This window comes from Nerophis lumbriciformis, linkage group LG11, assembly GCF_033978685.3.
Source record: "Nerophis lumbriciformis linkage group LG11, RoL_Nlum_v2.1, whole genome shotgun sequence".
Lineage (NCBI taxonomy): Eukaryota > Metazoa > Chordata > Actinopteri > Syngnathiformes > Syngnathidae > Nerophis > Nerophis lumbriciformis.
Window position 1 is genome coordinate 49,229,972 of NC_084558.2, and position 22,437 is coordinate 49,252,408.

The window sequence follows — 22,437 nt, forward strand, 5'->3', positions numbered from 1 at the left end:
TTGATGCAGTGCAGCCTGAGGGATTGAAGGTCACGGGCTTAGCTGCTTACGTGCAGTGATTTCTCCAGATTCTCTGAACCCTTTGATGATATTACGGACCGTAGATGGTGAAATCCCTAAATTCCTTGCCAGAGCTGGTTGAGAAAGGTTTTTCTTAAACTGTTCAACAATTTGCTCACGCATTTGTTGACAAAGTGGTGACCCTCGCCCTGTACTTGTTTGTGAATGACTGAGCATTTCATGGAATCTACTTTTATACCCAATCATGGCACCCACCTGTTCCCAATTTGCCTGTTCACCTGTGGGATGTTCCAAATAAGTGTTTGATGAGCATTCCTCAACTTTATCAGTATTTATTGCCACCTTTCCCAACTTCTTTGTCACGTGTTGCTGGCATCAAATTCTAAAGTTAATGATTATTTGCAAAAAAAAAAAAAAAAGTTTATGAGTTTGAACATCAAATATGTTGTCTTTGTAGCATATTCAACTGAATATGGGTTGAAAATGATTTGCAAATCATTGTATTCCGTTTATATTTACATCTAACACAATTTCCCAACTCATATGGAAACGGGGTTTGTATTATATATATATATATATATATATATATATATATATATATATATATATATATATATATATATATATATATATATATATATATATATACACACACACACACACACACACAGGTAAAAGCCAGTAAATTAGAATATTTTGAAAAACTTGATTTATTTCAGAAATTGCATTCAAAAGGTGTAACTTGTACATTATATTTATTCATTGCACACAGACTGATGCATTCAAATGTTTATTTCATTTAATTTTGATGATTTGAAGTGGCAACAAATGAAAATCCAAAATTCCGTGTGTCACAAAATTAGAATATTACTTAAGGCTAATACAAAAAAGGGATTTTTAGAAATGTTGGCCAACTGAAAAGTATGAAAATGAAAAATATGAGCATGTACAATACTCAATACTTGGTTGGAGCTCCTTTTGCCTCAATTACTGCGTTAATGCGGCGTGGCATGGAGTCGATGAGTTTCTGGCACTGCTCAGGTGTTATGAGAGCCCAGGTTGCTCTGATAGTGGCCTTCAACTCTTCTGCGTTTTTGGGTCTGGCATTCTGCATCTTCCTTTTCACAATACCCCACAGATTTTCTATGGGGCTAAGGTCAGGGGAGTTGGCGGGCCAATTTAGAACAGAAATACCATGGTCCGTAAACCAGGCACGGGTAGATTTTGCGCTGTGTGCAGGCGCCAAGTCCTGTTGGAACTTGAAATCTCCATCTCCATAGAGCAGGTCAGCAGCAGGAAGCATGAAGTGCTCTAAAACTTGCTGGTAGACGGCTGCGTTGACCCTGGATCTCAGGAAACAGAGTGGACCGACACCAGCAGATGACATGGCACCCCAAACCATCACCCAACCATGCAAATTTTGCATTTCCTTTGGAAATCGAGGTCCCAGAGTCTGGAGGAAGACAGGAGAGGCACAGGATCCACGTTGCCTGAAGTCTAGTGTAAAGTTTCCACCATCAGTGATGGTTTGGGGTGCCATGTCATCTGCTGGTGTCGGTCCACTCTGTTTCCTGAGATCCAGGGTCAACGCAGCCGTCTACCAGCAAGTTTTAGAGCACTTCATGCTTCCTGCTGCTGACCTGCTCTATGGAGATGGAGATTTCAAGTTCCAACAGGACTTGGCGCCTGCACACAGCGCAAAATCTACCCGTGCCTGGTTTACGGACCATGGTATTTCTGTTCTAAATTGGCCCGCCAACTCCCCTGACCTTAGCCCCATAGAAAATCTGTGGGGTATTGTGAAAAGGAAGATGCAGAATGCCAGACCCAAAAACGCAGAAGAGTTGAAGGCCACTATCAGAGCAACCTGGGCTCTCATAACACCTGAGCAGTGCCAGAAACTCATCGACTCCATGCCACGCCGCATTAACGCAGTAATTGAGGCAAAAGGAGCTCCAACCAAGTATTGAGTATTGTACATGCTCATATTTTTCATTTTCATACTTTTCAGTTGGCCAACATTTCTAAAAATCCCTTTTTTGTATTAGCCTTAAGTAATATTCTAATTTTGTGACACACGGAATTTTGGATTTTCATTTGTTGCCACTTCAAATCATCAAAATTAAATGAAATAAACATTTGAATGCATCAGTCTGTGTGCAATGAATAAATATAATGTACAAGTTACACCTTTTGAATGCAATTACTGAAATAAATCAGGTTTTTCAAAATATTCTAATTTACTGGCTTTTACCTGTATGTATATATATATATATATATATATATATATATATATATATATATATATATATATATATATATATATATATATATATATATATATATATATATACTCTTCGTTCTTCCGCTTCGTCTCTGTTATGTTTTTGGACATTACTACTTGCCGTAGTTTTGAAGCAATGCATGATGGGAATCTGGATGTTGTGTGTGTCAGTGTATGAACGTGCCGGCTGGAATAAACACACGCTGAGAAATAGCTGCGTGCCTGCCTACTTTATGGCTTATTATAGATAAACCTATGGATAACACAGACATATATAATAGTCTCCTTTTCAGGTGAGAGGACGCTAAAGGCACGCCCCCAATATTGTTGTCCAGGTGGAAATCGGGAGAAATTCGGGAGAATGGTTGCCCCAGGAGATTTTCGGGAGGGGCACTGAAATTCGGGAGTCTCCCGGGAAAATGGGGAGGGTTTGCAAGTATGGGCTGACGAGCTTTGAAAAACAAAAAAAAGAAAAAAAAAAAGGGATTTTAAGTGTGCCGTATAGTCCGGAAAATACGGTACTATTTTACTTAGCTAACAATAAACAAGTAAGATGTATATACTTTTTTCTTCATGTCATTTTTTTTTCACATTCCTGTTCTAGAGTTGACTTTGCTTTGGAAAGCGTCATTGCGCTCGTGTGTGAGCGCTCATTGGTGTGTGTGTGTGTGTGTGTGTGTGTGTGTGTGTGTGTTGTGTAAAATGTGAACAGCTGGCCGTGGAAAAGAGCGGAGCGGTGGAGGTGATGGATGCGAGCGGAGTCGCTGTGACAGATGAGCTAACAGGTGTTAGCCACGCGACCAAACCTTTTCATCACGACAACACGAGTGTGTGCTGGTGCATCTGAGAAGGAACACTGGACTGTTGTGTTTGTGTATGCACAGCATGTGTCATATATGTATGTATATATGTATTTGTTAGCTATATATGTATGTAATTGTTAGCTATATATGTATGTATATATGTATTTGTTAGCTATATATATGTATATATGTATTTGTTAGCTATATATGTATTTGTTAGGTATATATGTATGTATATATGTATTTGTTAGCTATATATATGTATATATGTATTTGTTAGCTATATATGTATGTAATTGTTAGCTATATATGTATGTATATATGTATTTGTTAGCTATATATATGTATATATGTATTTGTTAGCTATATATGTATTTGTTAGGTATATATGTATGTATATATGTATTTGTTAGCTATATATATGTATATATGTATTTGTTAGCTATATATGTATGTAATTGTTAGCTATATATGTATGTATATATGTATTTGTTAGCTATATATGTATTTGTTAGGTATATATGTATGTATATATGTATTTGTTAGCTATATATATGTATATATGTATTTGTTAGCTATATATGTATTTGTTAGGTATATATGTATGTATATATGTATTTGTTAGCTATATATGTATGTATATATGTATTTGTTAGCTATATATGTATGTATATATGTATTTGTTAGCTATATATGTATGTATATATGTATTTGTTAGGTATATATGTATGTATATATGTATTTGTTAGCTATATATGCATTTGTTAGGTATATATGTATGTATATATGTATTTGTTAGCTATATATATGTATATATGTATTTGTTAGCTATATATGTATTTGTTAGGTATATATGTATGTATATATGTATTTGTTAGCTATATATGTATGTATATATGTATTTGTTAGCTATATATGTATGTATATATGTATTTGTTAGCTATATATGTATGTATATATGTATTTGTTAGCTATTTATGTATTTGTTAGGTATATATGTATGTATATATGTATTTGTTAGCTATATATATGTATATATGTATTTGTTAGCTATATATGTATTTGTTAGCTATATATATGTATATATGTATTTGTTAGCTATATATGTATTTGTTAGGTATATATGTATGTATATATGTATTTGTTAGCTATATATGTATGTATATATGTATTTGTTAGCTATATATGTATGTATATATGTATTTGTTAGCTATATATGTATGTATATATGTATTTGTTAGCTATTTATGTATTTGTTAGGTATATATGTATGTATATATGTATTTGTTAGCTATATATGTATTTGTTAGGTATATATGTATGTATATATGTATTTGTTAGCTATATATATGTATATATGTATTTGTTAGCTATATATGTATTTGTTAGGTATATATGTATGTATATATGTATTTGTTAGCTATATATGTATGTATATATGTATTTGTTAGCTATATATGTATGTATATATGTATTTGTTAGCTATTTATGTATTTGTTAGGTATATATGTATGTATATATGTATTTGTTAGCTATATATGTATTTGTTAGCTATATATGTATGTATATATGTATTTGTTAGCTATATATATGTATATATGTATTTGTTAGCTATATATGTATTTGTTAGGTATATATGTATGTATATATGTATTTGTTAGCTATATATGTATGTATATATGTATTTGTTAGCTATATATGTATGTATATATGTATTTGTTAGCTATATATGTATGTATATATGTATTTGTTAGCTATTTATGTATTTGTTAGGTATATATGTATGTATATATGTATTTGTTAGCTATATATGTATGTATACCTACTCAGTGGCCTAGTGGTTAGTGTCCGCCCTGAGATCGGTAGGTTGTGAGTTCAAATCCCGGCCGAGTCATACCAAAGACTATAAAAAAAATGGGACCCATTACCTCCCTGCTTGGCACTCAGCATCAAGGGTTAGAATTGGGGGTTAAATCACCAAAAATGATTCCCGGGCGCGGCCACCGCTGCTGCCCACTGCTCCCCTCACCTCCCAGGGGGTGATCAAGGGTGATGGGTCAAATGCAGAGAATAATCTCGCCACACCTAGTGTGTGTGTGACAATCATTGGTACTTTAACTTTAACTTTTAACTTTATATATGTATTTGTTAGGTATATATGTATGTATATATGTATTAGTTAGCTATATATGTATTTGTTAGGTATATATGTATATATGTATTTTTTAGGTATATATGTATGTATATATGTATTTGTTAGGTATATATGTATTTGTTAGGTATATATATGTATTTGTTAGCTATATATATATGTATGTATATATGTATTTGTTAGCTATATATGTATTTGTTAGGTATATATGTATTTGTTAGGTATATATGTATTAGTTAGCTATATATATATATGTATATATGTATTAGTTAGGTATATATGTATTTGTTAGCTATATATGTATTTGTTAGGTATATATGTATGTATATATGTATTTGTTAGGTATATATGTATTTGTTAGCTATATATATATGTATGTATATATGTATTTGTTAGCTATATATGTATGTATATATGTATTTGTTAGCTATATATGTATGTATATATGTATTTGTTAGCTATATATGTATGTATATATGTATTTGTTAGCTATATATGTATTTGTTAGGTATATATGTATGTATATATGTATTTGTTAGGTATATATGTATTAGTTAGGTATATATGGATGTATATATGTATTTGTTAGCTATATATGTATGTGTTAGGTATATATGTATGTATATATGTATTTGTTAGGTATATATGTATGTATATATGTATTTGTTAGCTATATATGTATGTATATATGTATTTGTTAGCTATATATGTATGTATTTGTTAGCTATATATGTATTTGTTAGGTATATATGTATGTCAGTGACGTGCGGTGAGGTTGATGTCTGGTGAGGCACTGACTTCATCACAGTCAGATTTACAAACATATGAACCCTAGAGAGTATCTTATTCACCATTTGATTGGCAGCAGTTAACGGGTTATGTTTAAAAGCTCATACCAGCATTCTTCCCTGTTTGGCACTCAGCATCAAGGCTTGGAATTGGGGGTTAAATCACCAAAAATAATTCCCGGGCGCGGCGCCCGGGAATTAAAAAACCAGCCTGGGTACAGGCTGGTGTAGGGGCCCTACACCAGCCTGTACCCACCCACTCTGTGCCCTATACAAACCATGGTATGTGAATGCTCCCATTAAAATCTCCTGATGATTGAGGGAACCCCCCCTCATGAAACAGGCCTGTAGAGATGAAATAGTCTTGTGATTTTTTTTCCCACACATACATATATTGCGCTCTACTACGGTATCGAGCACTATTTTTTGGATAACCTTATTAAGACATATATATATATGTATAAATCGGAAAATGATTATTCCTGCACTGATTTTTTTACACAAAAATTTTTCATGCACCAATTTTTTTTACACGCTCAATTTTATTCAATGAACTTGTCAGCATAACGTGAACATTTTAAATTGGCAAAGTCAAACAAATTTAGTTAAATAAATTCAGGTTTCCCTGCTCTTCAGGGGATTTCCCTGAAAATCCCCTGAAGAGCAGGGAAACCTGCGAAACGGGCTTGTGGGGATGAAATAGCCTCCGAGTTTTTTCCTGACCTAACGAATATTCCGCTCTACCCCGGTATTGAGCACTGTATAACGGATAAACCACAGTAACCTCAACTATATATATATATATACATATATATGTATGTATATATGTATGTTACCATTCTTTTAACCATGGTGAGGACATTTGTGATTCCAAATGAGGAGCGTGACGTAAAATGTTTAAAGAAATGGGTTTTTTTTTAATGAATGATGACAATAAGGCAGTTTTTTGAGGTGTTTGTGTGAAAGGCACATTAAGGGTTTTGGGCAAAATCAGCACTGAAGTCCTTCATGAGGCACGTGGCGCTACCTTGATATTTATGGGGAAAGGTCAAAGGAATAATAATAATAATAATAATAATAATAATACTGGACTCTTAGCTTGAGAAATGTTTTCCAGTTGACAGTGAAAGACCATAATCATGTTGTGGAATTTTGTGTGTAAAAAGAGAAGAAAGAAAGCGCCTATCTGTCTACGCCCGGGCCAGGGCTTGTTGGAGGTCTCGCAGCAACATGGACGCCATGACGCTCTTCTCCGTGCTGACGGTCAGCAGGCCGCCGGACGAGTCCTTCAGCTCCAGCTGGACCAGAACCAGGACTTGGCTGCTCACAGTGCGACCTGCGAACCTGCAACAGGAGGAGAACACCAGGCTTGACTTGGGAAGGAAAATAACCCCATTTTGCACACTAAAGTGAATCTAGATCACAGGTGTCAAAGTCAAGGCCCGGGGGCCAGATGTGGCCCGCCACTTCATTTTATTTGGCCCTGGAAAGCCTGGAAATAATAAAGTATCAATAAAATGTTCTTACTAAATGTATTCTTTTTTTCTATTTTGGGAGAAGAAAAAAAAAAGTACTCCATGTAATCGTAAATGATGTTCACTTAAATATTGTCTAATTATGCAAAAATATATTATCAAACACTCAAATTATTTATTAAATATAAATATATACTAATAATAGCGATTTCAAAGCAAGTTATCCATCAAATTGTGAAATGTAAATATAGCAACAGATTTTATGGTCAAATTGTGAAATTTACTGTGGTTTTTACATGAAAAAATTAAAAATGTTTTACTTTTTTTTACTGTAATAAAACGTGGTGTCATTTTGGCATTTACAGTAATACACCAAAAAAATCTACATTTGTTGATTTGCGGTAAAAAACAAAAACATTTTTTTGTAAAATTGCATTTTTTTTTTATTTACAGTAAAAAAAAAAAAATGTAAATTTTACAGTAAAATTCTGGCAACTGAGATGCCGTTTTTTGTTTGTTTTTTTTACCATAAAAACAACAGTAGTGTTTTTCCATTTACAGTAATATACACTACATTTGGAGGAGAAATTACTGCAACTTACCATATATTTTTGAACATTTTCGTTTAAAAAAAAAAAAATCTACAACTAAAATGCATATAAAAACAGTACTTTTTTTACTGTAATAAACTGTAGTGCATTTACAGTAAAACACCAAAAAATCTACACTTGTTGATTTGCAGTAAAAAAAAAAAAATTATAATAACTTGAAGCTCAGGTTCTGAAATTTTACAGTAAAATTACATTTTTTTAATTTACAGTAAAAAAAAATAAAAAAAATGTAAATTTTACAGTAAAATTCTGGCAACTGAGATGCCGCTTTTTGTTTTTTTTACCATAAAAACAGTAGTGTTTTTCCCATTTACAGTAATATACACTACATTTGGAGGAGAAATTACTGCAACTTACCATATATTTTTGAACATTTTCGTTTAAAAAAAAAAAATCTACAACTAAAATGCATATAAAAACAGTACTTTTTTTACTGTAATAAACTGTAGTGCATTTACAGTAATACACCGAAAAATCTACACTTGTTGATTTGCGGTAAAACATTTTAATTATAATAATAACTTGCAGCTCAGGTTCCGAAATTTTACAGTAAATTGCATTTTTTTAATTTACAGTAAAAAAAAAAGTAAATTTTACAGTAAAATTCTGGCAACTGAGATGCCGCTTTTTGTTTTTTTACCATAAAAACAGCAGTAGTGTTTTTCCCATTTACAGTAATATACACTACATTTTGAGGAGAAATTACTGCAACTTACCATATATTTTTGAACATTTTCGTTTAAAAAAAAATAAAATCTACAACTAAAATGCATATAAAAACAGTACTTTTTTTACTGTAATAAACTGTAGTGCATTTACAGTAATACACCGAAAAATCTACACTTGTTGATTTGCGGTTTAAAAAAAAAAAAAAAAAAAATTATAATAACTTGCAGCTCAGGTTCCGAAATTTTATTGTAAAATTTCATTTTTTTAATTTACAGTAAAAAAAAAAAAAAAAGTAAATTTTACAGTAAAATTCTGGCAACTGAGATGCCGCTTTTTGTTTTTTTACCATAAAAACAGCAGTAGTGTTTTTCCATTTACAGTAATATACACTACATTTGGAGGAGAAATTACTGCAACTTACCATATATTTTTGAACATTTTCGTTAAAAAAAAAAAAAATCTACAACTAAAATGCATATAAAAACAGTACTTTTTTTACTGTAATAAACTGTAGTGCATTTACAGTAATACACAGAAAAATCTACACTTGTTGATTTGCGGTAAAAAAATAAATAATAATAATAATAACTTGCAGCTCAGGTTCCCAAATTTTACTGTAAAATTGCATTTTTTTAAATTTACAGTAAAAAAATAACATGTACATTTTACAGTAAAATTCTGGCAACTGAGCTGCATTTCTTCTTTTTACCATAAAAAGAGCAGTAGTGTTTTTCCATTTACAGTAATATACACTACATTTGGAGGAGAAATTACTGCAACTTACCATATATTTTTGAACATTTTCGTTAAAAAAAAAAAAATCTACAACTAAAATGTATATAAAACAGTACTTTTTTTACTGTAATAAACTCTAGTGCATTTACAGTAATACACCGAAAAATCTACACTTGTTGATTTGCGGTAAAAAAAATTAATTATAATAATAATAACTTGCAGCTCAGGTTCTGAAATTGTACAGTAATATTGCATTTTTTTACTTTACAGCAAAAAAAAAAATTTTTTTTTTAAATTTTACAGTAAAATTCTGGCAACTGAGCTGCCTTTTTTTTTTTTTACCATAAAAAGAGCAGTAGTGTTTTTCCATTTACAGTATTATACACTACATTTTGAGGTGAAATTACTGCAATTTATATATTTTTTTGAAAATTTTCGTTTAGAAAAAAAAAAAATCTACAACTAAAATGCATATAAAACACTACTTTTTTTTACTGTAATAAACTGTAGTGCATTTACAGTAATACACCGAAAAATCTACACTTGTTGATTTGTGGTAAAAAAAAAAATAAATAATAATAACTTGCAGCTCAGGTTCCGAAATGTTACTGTAAAATTGTAGTTTTTTTAATTTATAGTAAAAAAAAAAAAAAAAGTAAATTTTACAGTAAAATTCTGGCAACTGAGCTGCCTTTTTTTTTTTTTTTACCATAAAAAGAGCAGTAGTGTTTTTTTATTTACAGTAATATACACTACATTTTGAGGAGAAATCACTGCAACTTACCATATATTTTTGAACATTTTCGTTTAAAAAAAAATAAAATCTACAACTAAAATGCATATAAAAACAGTACTTTTTTTACTGTAATAAACTCTAGTGCATTTACAGTAATACACAGAAAAATCTACACTTGATTTGCGGTAAAAAAAAATAAAAATAATAATAATAACTTGCAGCTCAGGTTCCCAAATTTGACTGTAAAATTGCATTTTTTTAATTTACAGTTAAAAAAATAACATGTAAATTTTACAGTAAAATTCTGGCAACTGAGCTGCATTTCTTTTTTTTACCATAAAAAGAGCAGTAGTGTTTTTCCATTTACAGTAACATACACTACATTTTGAGGTGAAATTACTGCAACTTATATATTTTTTTGAACATTTTCGTTTAAAAAAAAAATCTACAACTAAAATGCACATAAAACAGTACTTTTTTTACTGTAATAAACTGTAGTGCATTTACAGTAATACACCGAAAAATCTACACTTGATTTGTGGTAAAAAAAAAAAAAATAATAATAATAACTTGCAGCTCAGGTTCCGAAATGTTACTGTAAAATTGCAGTTTCTTTTTATTTACAGTAAAAAAAAAAAAAAAAAAGTAAATTTTACAGTAAAATTCTGGCAACTGAGCTGCCTTTTTTTTTTTATTTTTTTTTTTTTTTTTACCATAAAAACAGCAGTACTGTTTTTTCATTTACAGCAATATACACTACATTTGGAGGTGAAATTATTACAACTTACCATATTTTTTTTTACATTTTAGTTTAAAAAAAATCTACTAATAAAATGCATAAAAAAATAGTGTAATAATAGTATTCACTGTTAGAAGCGGCCCTCTGGGGCCAAACATAACTGCCATGTGGCCCTCAGTGAAAACCACTTTGACACCTCTGATCTAGGTGGATATTTTATGGAAAATAAACAAATACAATAAAAAAAACAACATCACATGTTACATTATCAGGGGATTAGAAAATATCCATGCATAAATGTGAATAATATGAGGCATTATAATAATGAATAACATGTAATAATAATAAATAATATTTATTATTATTAAATAATAACATGTAATATAAATAATAAATAAAAATGTGTTTCCACAAGACTTAAGTCATGCGGAAGTTGATCGGTGACTTAATTACCAAAGCTTTTTTTGGACGCTGAATTTTTGACTTTGTCAATTTAAATTTTTCACATTATTATTTTTTGGTTTTTTATCAATCAGTCCAACAAAATAATACCATAATAATACAATTCAAGCAACATTCAGAATAGCATCAACAGAGCAATTGAGAGGACATACAAACATGACACAAAACAATCCAAAAGTAGTCAAACAAAAATGAATAATATCAACAACAGTATCAATATTAATAAGAATTCCATTAGAAATCCCTCATTGACATTATCTTCACATTATGCTGACAAGTTCATTGAGTAAAATTGAGTGTGTAAAAATGTGGTGCATAAAAAAATTAGTGTAAAAAAATCAGTGCAGGAATAATAAATTTCTGTTTTTTGTTTTTTTTTCTAATTATGCTGACAATTTCATGGAATTGTGAGCAACATTTGTGCTTAAAAAAATCAGTGTTTTAAAATTCAGTCTGTAAAAATGTAGTGTAGTAGTGGTGGATAAATTCAGTGCAGAAATACTGAATTTTTTACATTAAATTACGCTGACAATTTTATTGAGTAAGAATTTAGAAGAAAAATTTGTCAGAATCTGAATCGTTTTTATTGCCATTGTTTGAGAACGGGTTCACAAACTAGTTAATTTTACTTGGTGCAATGGTGCAACATAAAACACATATAACACAGAATAGCTGTAACTGAGCTATCAGATCTTGTTATTGTTCATGTGCCTGTGTGTTTAAAAATTCAGTTTGTTAAATTACAGTGTGTTAAAATACAGTGTAAAAAAATCAGAGCAGAAAAAAATCAGTGCATAAATACTTAATTTCTGTTTGTTTGTTTTTTTACATCAAATTATGCTGACAATTTTATTGAATAAACATTTGAGAGAAAAAATTGTGTTTAAAAATTCAGTTTGTTAAATTACAGTGTTTTAAAATGCAGTGTAAAAAAAATCAGAGCAGAAAAAAAATCAGAGCATAAATACTTAATTTCTGTTTTTTAAAAAAAAAAAATCAAATGATGATTTTATTGAATAAACATTTGGGAGCAAAATTAGCGTGTTTAAAAATTCAGGGTATACAAATTCATTGCAGAAATACTGCATTTTTAATTTATTTTTTTTACATCAAATTATGCTGGCAATTTTATTGAATACAATTTGTGACAACAAAACGTGTGTTTAAAAATTCAGTTTGTCAGAATACAGTGTTTTAAAATGATGAGCAAAAAAAAATCAGCGCAGAAATAATTTTAATTTCTGTTTCTTTTTTTTACATCAAATAATGCTGACATTTTTATTGAATAAACATTTGGGAGCAAAATTGTGTTTAAAAATTCAGTTTGTTAAATTACAGTGTTTTAAAATGCTGTGTAAAAAAATCAGAGCAGAAAAAAAATGAGTGCATAAATACTTAATTTCTGTTTTGTTTTTTTTACATCAAATTATGCTGACAATTTTATTGAATAAACATTTGGGAGAAAAAATTGTGTTTAAAAATTCAGTTTGTTAAATTACAGTGTTTTAAAATGCAGTGTAAAAAAATCAGAGCAGAAAAAAAAATCAGTGCATAAATACTTAAGTTCTGTTTTTTTTTTTTTTTTTAAATCAAATGATGATTTTATTGAATAAACATTTGGGAGCAAAATTAGCGTGTTTAAAAATTCAGGGTATACAAATTCATTGCAGAAATACTGCATTTTTTATTTATTTATTTTTACATCAAATTATGCTGACAATTTTATTGAATACAATTTGTGACAACATAACGTGTGTTTAAAAATTCAGTTTGTCAGAATACAGTGTTTTAAAATGATGAGCAAAAAAAAATCAGCGCAGAAATAATTTTAATTTCTGTTTGTTTTTTTTACATCAAATTATGCTGACATTTTTATTGAATAAACATTTGGAGCGAAATTTGTGTTTAAAAATTCAGTTTGTTAAATTACAGTGTTTTAAAATGCTGTGTAAAAAAATCAGAGCAGAAAAAAAATAAGTGCATAAATACTTAATTTCTGTTTTGTTTTTTTACATCAAATTATGCTGACAATTTTATTGAATAAACATTTGGGAGAAAAATTTGTGTTTAAAAATTCAGTTTGTTAAATTACAGTGTTTTAAAATGCAGTGTAAAAAAATCAGAGCAGAAAAAAAATCAGAGCATAAATACTTAATTTCTGTTTTTTTTTCAAAAATCAAATTATGATGATTTTATTGAATAAACATTTGAGAGCAAAATTAGCGTGTTTAAAAATTCAGGGTATACAAATTCATTGCAGAAATACTGCATTTTTAATTTATTTTTTTTACATCAAATTATGCTGACAATTTTATTTAATACAATTTGTGACAACAAAACGTGTGTTTAAAAATTCAGTTTGTCAGAATACAGTGTTTTAAAATGATGAGCAAAAAAAAAACAGCGCAGAAATAATTAAAATTTCTGTTTGTTTTTTTTACATCAAATTATGCTGACATTTTTATTGAATAAACATTTGGAGCGAAATTTGTGTTTAAAAATTCAGTTTGTTAAATTACAGTGTTTTAAAATGCTGTGTAAAAAAAATCAGAGCAGAAAAAAAATGAGTGCATAAATACTTAATTTCTGTTTTGTTTTTTTACATCAAATTATGCTGACAATTTTATTGAATAAACATTTGGGAGAAAAAATTGTGTTTAAAAATTCAGCTTGTTAAATTACAGTGTTTTAAAATGCAGTGTAAAAAAATCAGAGCAGAAAAAAAATCAGTGCATAAATACTTAATTTCTGTTTTTTAAAAAAAAAATCAAATGATGATGATTTTATTGAATAAACATTTGGGAGCAAAATTAGCGTGTTTAAAAATTCAGGGTATACAAATTCATTGCAGAAATACTGCATTTTTAATTTATTTTTTTTACATCAAATTATGCTGACAATTTTATTGAATAAAATTTGTGACAACATAACGTGTGTTTGAAAATTCAGTTTGTCAGAATACAGTGTTTTAAAATGATGAGCAAAAAAAAATCAGCGCAGAAATAATTTTAATTTCTGTTTCTTTTTTTTACATCAAATAATGCTGACATTTTTATTGAATAAACATTTGGAGCAAAATTTGTGTTTAAAAATTCAGTTTGTTAAATTACAGTGTTTTAAAATGCTGTGTAAAAAAATCAGAGCAGAAAAAAAAAAGTGCATAAATACTTAATTTCTGTTTTGTTTTTTTACATCAAATTATGCTGACAATTTTATTGAATAAACATTTGGGAGAAAAATTTGTGTTTAAAAATTCAGTTTGTTAAATTACAGTGTTTTAAAATGCAGTGTAAAAAAATCAGAGCAGAAAAAAAATCAGAGCATAAATACTTAATTTCTGGGGTTTTTTCAAAAATCAAATTATGATGATTTTATTGAATAAACATTTGAGAGCAAAATTAGCGTGTTTAAAAATTCAGGGTATACAAATTAATTGCAGAAATACTGCATTTTTTATCTTATTTTTTTTACATCAAATTATGCTGACAATTTTATTGAATAAAATTTGTGACAACAAAACGTGTGTTTAAAAATTCAGTTTGTCAGAATACAGTGTTTTAAAATGATGAGCAAAAAAAATCAGCGCAGAAATAATTTTAATTTCTGTTTGTTTTTTTTTACATCAAATTATGCTGACATTTTTATTGAATAAACATTTGGGAGCAAAATTGTGTTTAAAAATTCAGTTTGTTAAATTACAGTGTTTTAAAATGCTGTGTAAAAAAATCAGAGCAGAAAAAAAATAAGTGCATAAATACTTAATTTCTGTTTTGTTTTTTTACATCAAATTATGCTGACAATTTTATTGAATAAACATTTGGGAGCAAAATTGTGTTTAAAAATTCAGTTTGTTAAATTACAGTGTTTTAAAATGCTGTGTAAAAAAATCAGAGCAGAAAAAAAATAAGTGCATAAATACTTAATTTCTGTTTTTTTTTTCAAAAATCAAATGATGATTTTATTGAATAAACATTTGGGAGCAAAATTAGCGTGTTTAAAAATTCAGGGTATACAAATTCATTGCAGAAATACTGCATTTTTAATTTATTTTTTTTACATCAAATTATGCTGGCAATTTTATTGAATACAATTTGTGACAACAAAACGTGTGTTTAAAAATTCAGTTTGTCAGAATACAGTGTTTTAAAATGATGAGCAAAAAAAATCAGCGCAGAAATAATTTTAATTTCCGTTTGGTTTTTTTACATCAAATTATGCTGACATTTTTATTGAATAAACATTTGGAGCGAAATTTGTGTTTAAAAATTCAGTTTGTTAAATTACAGTGTTTTAAAATGCTGTGTAAAAAAATCAGAGCAGAAAAAAAATAAGTGCATAAATACTTAATTTCTGTTTTGTTTTTTTACATCAAATTATGCTGACAATTTTATTGAATAAACATTTGGGAGAAAAAATTGTGTTTAAAAATTCAGTTTGTTAAATTACAGTGTTTTAAAATGCAGTGTAAAAAAAAATCAGAGCAAAAAAAAAAATCAGTGCATAAATACTTAATTTCTGTTGTTTTTTTTTTTTTAAATCAAATGATGATGATTTTATTGAATAAACATTTGGGAGCAAAATTAGCGTGTTTAAAAATTCAGGGTATACAAATTCATTGCAGAAATACTGCATTTTTTATTTATTTTTTTTACATCATATGCTGACAATTTTATTGAATACAATTTGTGACAACAAAATGTGTGTTTAAAAATTCAGTTTGTCAGAATAGTGTTTTAAAATGATGAGCAAAAAAAAATCAGCGCAGAAATAATTTTAATTTCTGTTTGTTTTTTTTACATCAAATTATGCTGACAATTTTATTGAATAAACATTTGGGAGAAAAAATTGTGTTTAAACATTCAGTTTATTAAATTACAGTGTTTTAAAATGCAGTGTAAAAAAATCAGAGCAGAAAAAAAATCAGTGCATAAATACTTAATTTCTGTTTGTTTTTTCAAAAATCAAATGATGATTTTATTGAATAAACATTTGGGAGCAAAATTAGCGTGTTTAAAAATTCAGGGTATACAAATTCATTGCAGAAATACTGCATTTTTTTATTTATTTTTTTTACATCAAATTATGCTGACAATTTTATTGAATAAAATTTGTGACAACAAAACGTGTGTTTAAAAATTCAGTTTGTCAGAATACAGTGTTTTAAAATGATGAGCAAAAAAAATCAGCGCAGAAATAATTTTAATTTCTGTTTTTTTTTTTTACATCAAATTATGCTGACATTTTTATTGAATAAACATTTGGAGCGAAATTTGTGTTTAAAAATTCAGTTTGTTAAATTACAGTGTTTTAAAATGCTGTGTAAAAAAATCAGAGCAGAAAAAAAATAAGTGCATAAATACTTAATTTCTGTTTTGTTATTTTACATCAAATTATGCTGACAATTTTATTGAATAAACATTTGGGAGAAAAAATTGTGTTTAAAAATTCAGTTTGTTAAATTACAGTGTTTTAAAATGCAGTGTAAAAAAATCAGAGCAGAAAAAAAATCAGAGCATAAATACTTAATTTCTGGGTTTTTTTCAAAAATCAAATTATGATGATTTTATTGAATAAACATTTGGGAGCAAAATTAGCGTGTTTAAAAATTCAGGGTATACAAATTCATTGCAGAAATACTGCATTTTTTATCTTATTTTTTTTACATCAAATTATGCTGACAATTTTATTGAATAAAATTTGTGACAACAAAACGTGTGTTTGAAAATTCAGTTTGTCAGAATACAGTGTTTTAAAATGATGAGCAAAAAAAAATCAGCGCAGAAATAATTTTAATTTCTGTTTCTTTTTTTTACATCAAATAATGCTGACATTTTTATTGAATAAACATTTGGGAGCAAAATTGTGTTTAAAAATTCAGTTTGTTAAATTACAGTGTTTTAAAATGCTGTCTAAAAAATCAGAGCAGAAAAAAAATGAGTGCATAAATACTTAATTTCTGTTTTGTTTTTTTACATCAAATTATGCTGACAATTTTATTGAATAAACATTTGGGAGAAAAAATTGTGTTTAAAAATTCAGTTTGTTAAGTTACAGTGTTTTAAAATGCAGTGTAAAAAAATCAGAGCAGAAAAAAAATCAGTGCATAAATACTTAAGTTCTGTTTTTGTTTTTTTTTAAATCAAATGATGATGATTTTATTGAATAAACATTTGGGAGCAAAATTAGCGTGTTTAAAAATTCAGGGTATACAAATTCATTGCAGAAATACTGCATTTTTAATTTATTTTTTTTACATCAAATTATGCTGACAATTTTATTGAATACAATTTGTGACAACAAAACGTGTGTTTAAAAATTCAGTTTGTCAGAATACAGTGTTTTAAAATGATGAGCAAAAAAAATCAGCGCAGAAATAATTTTAATTTCTGTTTGTTTGTTTTTTACATCAAATTATGCTGACAATTTTATTGAATAAACATTTGGAGCGAAATTTGTGTTTAGAAATTCAGTTTGTTAAATTACAGTGTTTTAAAATGCTGTGTAAAAAAATCAGAGCAGAAAAAAAATAAGTGCATAAATACTTAATTTCTGTTTTGTTTTTTTACATCAAATTATGCTGACAATTTTATTGAATAAACATTTGGGAGAAAAAATTGTGTTTAAAAATTCAGTTTGATAAATTACAGTGTTTTAAAATGCAGTGTAAAAAAATCAGAGCATAAATACTTAAGTTCTGTTTTTGTTTTTTTTTTAAATCAAATGATGATGATTTTATTGAATAAACATTTGGGAGCAAAATTAGCGTGTTTAAAAATTCAGGGTATACAAATTCATTGCAGAAATACTGCATTTTTAATTTATTTTTTTTACATCAAATTATGCTGGCAATTTTATTGAATACAATTTGTGACAACAAAACGTGTGTTTAAAAATTCAGTTTGTCAGAATACAGTGTTTTAAAATGATGAGCAAAAAAAAAACAGCGCAGAAATAATTTTAATTTCTGTTTGTTTTTTTTACATCAAATTATGCTGACATTTTTATTGAATAAACATTTGGAGCGAAATTTGTGTTTAAAAATTCAGTTTGTTAAATTACAGTGTTTTAAAATGCTGTGTAAAAAAATCAGAGCAGAAAAAAATAAGTGCATAAATACTTAATTTCTGTTTTGTTTTTTTACATCAAATTATGCTGACAATTTTATTGAATAAACATTTGGGAGAAAAAATTGTGTTTAAAAATTCAGTTTGTTAAATTACAGTGTTTTAAAATGCAGTGTAAAAAAATCAGAGCAGAAAACAAATCAGTGCATAAATACTTAATTTCTGTTTTTAAAAAAAAAAAATCAAATGATGATGATTTTATTGAATAAACATTTGGGAGCAAAATTAGCGTGTTTAAAAATTCAGGGTATACAAATTTATTGCAGAAATACTGCATTTTTAATTTATTTTTTTTACATCAAATTATGCTGACAATTTTATTGAATAAAATTTGTGACAACAAAATGTGTGTTTAAAAATTCAGTTTGTCAGAATACAGTGTTTTAAAATGATGAGCAAAAAAAAATCAGCGCAGAAATAATTTTAATTTCTGTTTCTTTTTTTTACATCAAATAATGCTGACATTTTTATTGAATAAACATTTGGAGCAAAATTTGTGTTTAAAAATTCAGTTTGTTAAATTACAGTGTTTTAAAATGCTGTGTAAAAAATCAGAGCAGAAAAAAAATGAGTGCATAAATACTTAATTTCTGTTTTGTTTTTTTTACATCAAATTATGCTGACAATTTTATTGAATAAACATTTGAGAGAAAAAAATTGTGTTTAAAAATTCAGTTTATTAAATTACAGTGTTTTAAAATGCAGTGTAAAAAAATCAGAGCAGAAAAAAAATCAGTGCATAACTACTTAAGTTCTGGTTTTTTTTTTCAAAAATCAAATGATGATTTTATTGAATAAACATTTGAGAGCAAAATTAGCGTGTTTAAAAATTCAGGGTATACAAATTCATTGCAGAAATACTGCATTTTTTTATTTATTTTTTTTACATCAAATTATGCTGACAATTTTATTGAATACAATTTGTGACAACAAAACGTGTGTTTAAAAATTCAGTTTGTCAGAATACAGTGTTTTAAAATGGTGAGCAAAAAAAATCAGCGCAGAAATAATTTTAATTTCTGTTTGGTTTTTTTTACATCAAATTATGCTGACATTTTTATTGAATAAACATTTGGAGCAAAATTGTGTTTAAAAATTCAGTTTGTTAAATTACAGTGTTTTAAAATGCTGTGTAAAAAAATCAGAGCAGAAAAAAAATAAGTGCATAAATACTTAATTTCTGTTTTGTTTTTTTACATCAAATTATGCTGACAATTTTATTGAATAAACATTTGGGAGAAAAAATTGTGTTTAAAAATTCAGTTTGTTAAATTACAGTGTTTTAAAATGCAGTGTAAAAAAAATCAGTGCATAAATACTTAATTTCTGTTTTTTTTTTCAAAAATCAAATTATGATGATTTTATTGAATAAACATTTGAGAGCAAAATTAGCGTGTTTAAAAATTCAGGGTATACAAATTCATTGCAGAAATACTGCATTTTTTTATTTATTTTTTTTACATCAAATTATGCTGGCAATTTTATTGAATACAATTTGTGACAACAAAACGTGTGTTTAAAAATTCAGTTTGTCAGAATACAGTGTTTTAAAATGATGAGCAAAAAAAATCAGCGCAGAAATAATTTTAATTTCTGTTTGTTTTTTTTTTACATCAAATTATGCTGACATTTTTATTGAATAAACATTTGGGAGCAAAAATGTGTTTAAAAATTTAGTTTGTTAAATTACAGTGTTTTAAAATGCAGTGTAAAAAAATCAGAGCAGAAAAAAAATCAGTGCATAAATACTTAAGTTCTGTTTTTTTTTTTTTTTTAAATCAAATGATGATGATTTTATTGAATAAACATTTGGGACCAAAATTAGCGTGTTTAAAAATTCAGGGTATACAAATTCATTGCAGAAATACTGCATTTTTAATTTATTTTTTTTACATCAAATTATGCTGACAATTTTATTGAATAAAATTTGTGACAACAAAACGTGTGTTTAAAAATTCAGTTTGTCAGAATACAGTGTTTTAAAATGATGAGCAAAAAAAATCAGCGCAGAAATAATTTTAATTTCTGTTTTTTTTTTTTTTTTACATCAAATTATGCTGACATTTTTATTGAATAAACATTTGGGAGCAAAATTGTGTTTAAAAATTCAGTTTGTTAAATTACAGTGTTTTAAAATGCTGTGTAAAAAAATCAGAGCAGAAAAAAAATAAGTGCATAAATACTTAATTTCTGTTTTGTTTTTTTACATCAAATTATGCTGACAATTTTATTGAATAAACATTTGGGAGAAAAAATTGTGTTTAAAAATTAAGTTTGTTAAATTACAGTGTTTTAAAATGCAGTGAAAAAAAATCAGAGCAGAAAAAAAATCAGTGCATAAATACTTAAGTTCTGTTTTTTTTTTTTTTTTAATCAAATGATGATGATTTTATTGAATAAACATTTGGGAGCAAAATTAGCGTGTTTAAAAATTCAGGGTATACAAATTCATTGCAGAAATACTGCATTTTTTATTTATTTTTTTTACATCAAATTATGCTGACAATTTTATTGAATACAATTTGTGACAACAAAACGTGTGTTTAAAAATTCAGTTTGTCAGAATACAGTGTTTTAAAATGATGAGCAAAAAAAATCAGCGCAGAAATAATTTTAATTTCTGTTTGTTTTTTTTTACATCAAATTATGCTGACAATTTTATTGAATAAACATTTGGGAGCAAAATTGTGTTTAAAAATTCAGTTTGTTAAATTACAGTGTTTTAAAATGCTGTGTAAAAAAATCAGAGCAGAAAAAAAATCAGTGCATAAATACTTAATTTCTGTTTTGTTTTTTTACATCAAATTATGCTGACAATTTTATTGAATAAACATTTGGGAGAAAAAATTGTGTTTAAAAATTCAGTTTGTTAAATTACAGTGTTTTAAAATGCAGTGTAAAAAAATCAGAGCAGAAAAAAAATCAGTGCATAAATACTTAATTTCTGTTTTTTTTTTCAAAAATCAAATGATGATGATTTTATTGAATAAACATTTGGGAGCAAAATTAGCGTGTTTAAAAATTCAGGGTATACAAATTCATTGCAGAAATACTGCATTTTTTATTTATTTATTTTTACATCAAATTATGCTGACAATTTTATTGAATACAATTTGTGACAACAAAACGTGTGTTTAAAAATTCAGTTTGTCAGAATACAGTGTTTTAAAATGATGAGCAAAAAAAATCAGCGCAGAAATAATTTTAATTTCTGTTTGTTTTTTTTTACATCAAATAATGCTGACATTTTTATTGAATAAACATTTGGGAGCAAAATTGTGTTTAAAAATTCAGTTTGTTAAATTACAGTGTTTTAAAATGCTGTGTAAAAAATCAGAGCAGAAAAAAAATGAGTGCATAAATACTTAATTTCTGTTTTGTTTTTTTACATCAAATTATGCTGACAATTTTATTGAATAAACATTTGGGAGCAAAATTGTGTTTAAAAATTCAGTTTGTTAAATTACAGTGTTTTAAAATGCTGTGTAAAAAAATCAGAGCAGAAAAAAAATCAGTGCATAAATACTTAATTTCTGTTTTTTTTTTTCAAAAATCAAATTATGATGATTTTATTGAATAAACATTTGGGAGCAAAATTAGCGTGTTTAAAAATTCAGGGTATACAAATTCATTGCAGAAATACTGCATTTTTAATTTATTTTTTTTACATCAAATTATGCTGGAAATTTTATTGAATACAATTTGTGACAACAAAACGTGTGTTTAAAAATTCAGTTTGTCAGAATACAGTGTTTTAAAATGATGAGCAAAAAAAATCAGCGCAGAAATAATTTTAATTTCTGTTTTGTTTTTTTTTTACATCAAATTATGCTGACAT

General features: G+C 27.3%; 1 protein-coding gene across 1 annotated transcript in view; it reads right to left on the minus strand.

Moving 5' to 3' along the window:
- Window positions 1-6,916: 6,916 nt before the first annotated feature.
- The window catches only part of ap3b1a (adaptor related protein complex 3 subunit beta 1a), a 174,933-nt gene continuing 159,412 nt past the window's right edge, over window positions 6,917-22,437 (minus strand). The window contains exon 27 of the mRNA XM_061966284.2: window positions 6,917-7,392. Coding sequence (XP_061822268.1) covers window positions 7,239-7,392 — 154 coding nt within the window. The 3' untranslated portion in view covers window positions 6,917-7,238. The remainder of the gene's footprint in view (window positions 7,393-22,437) is intronic.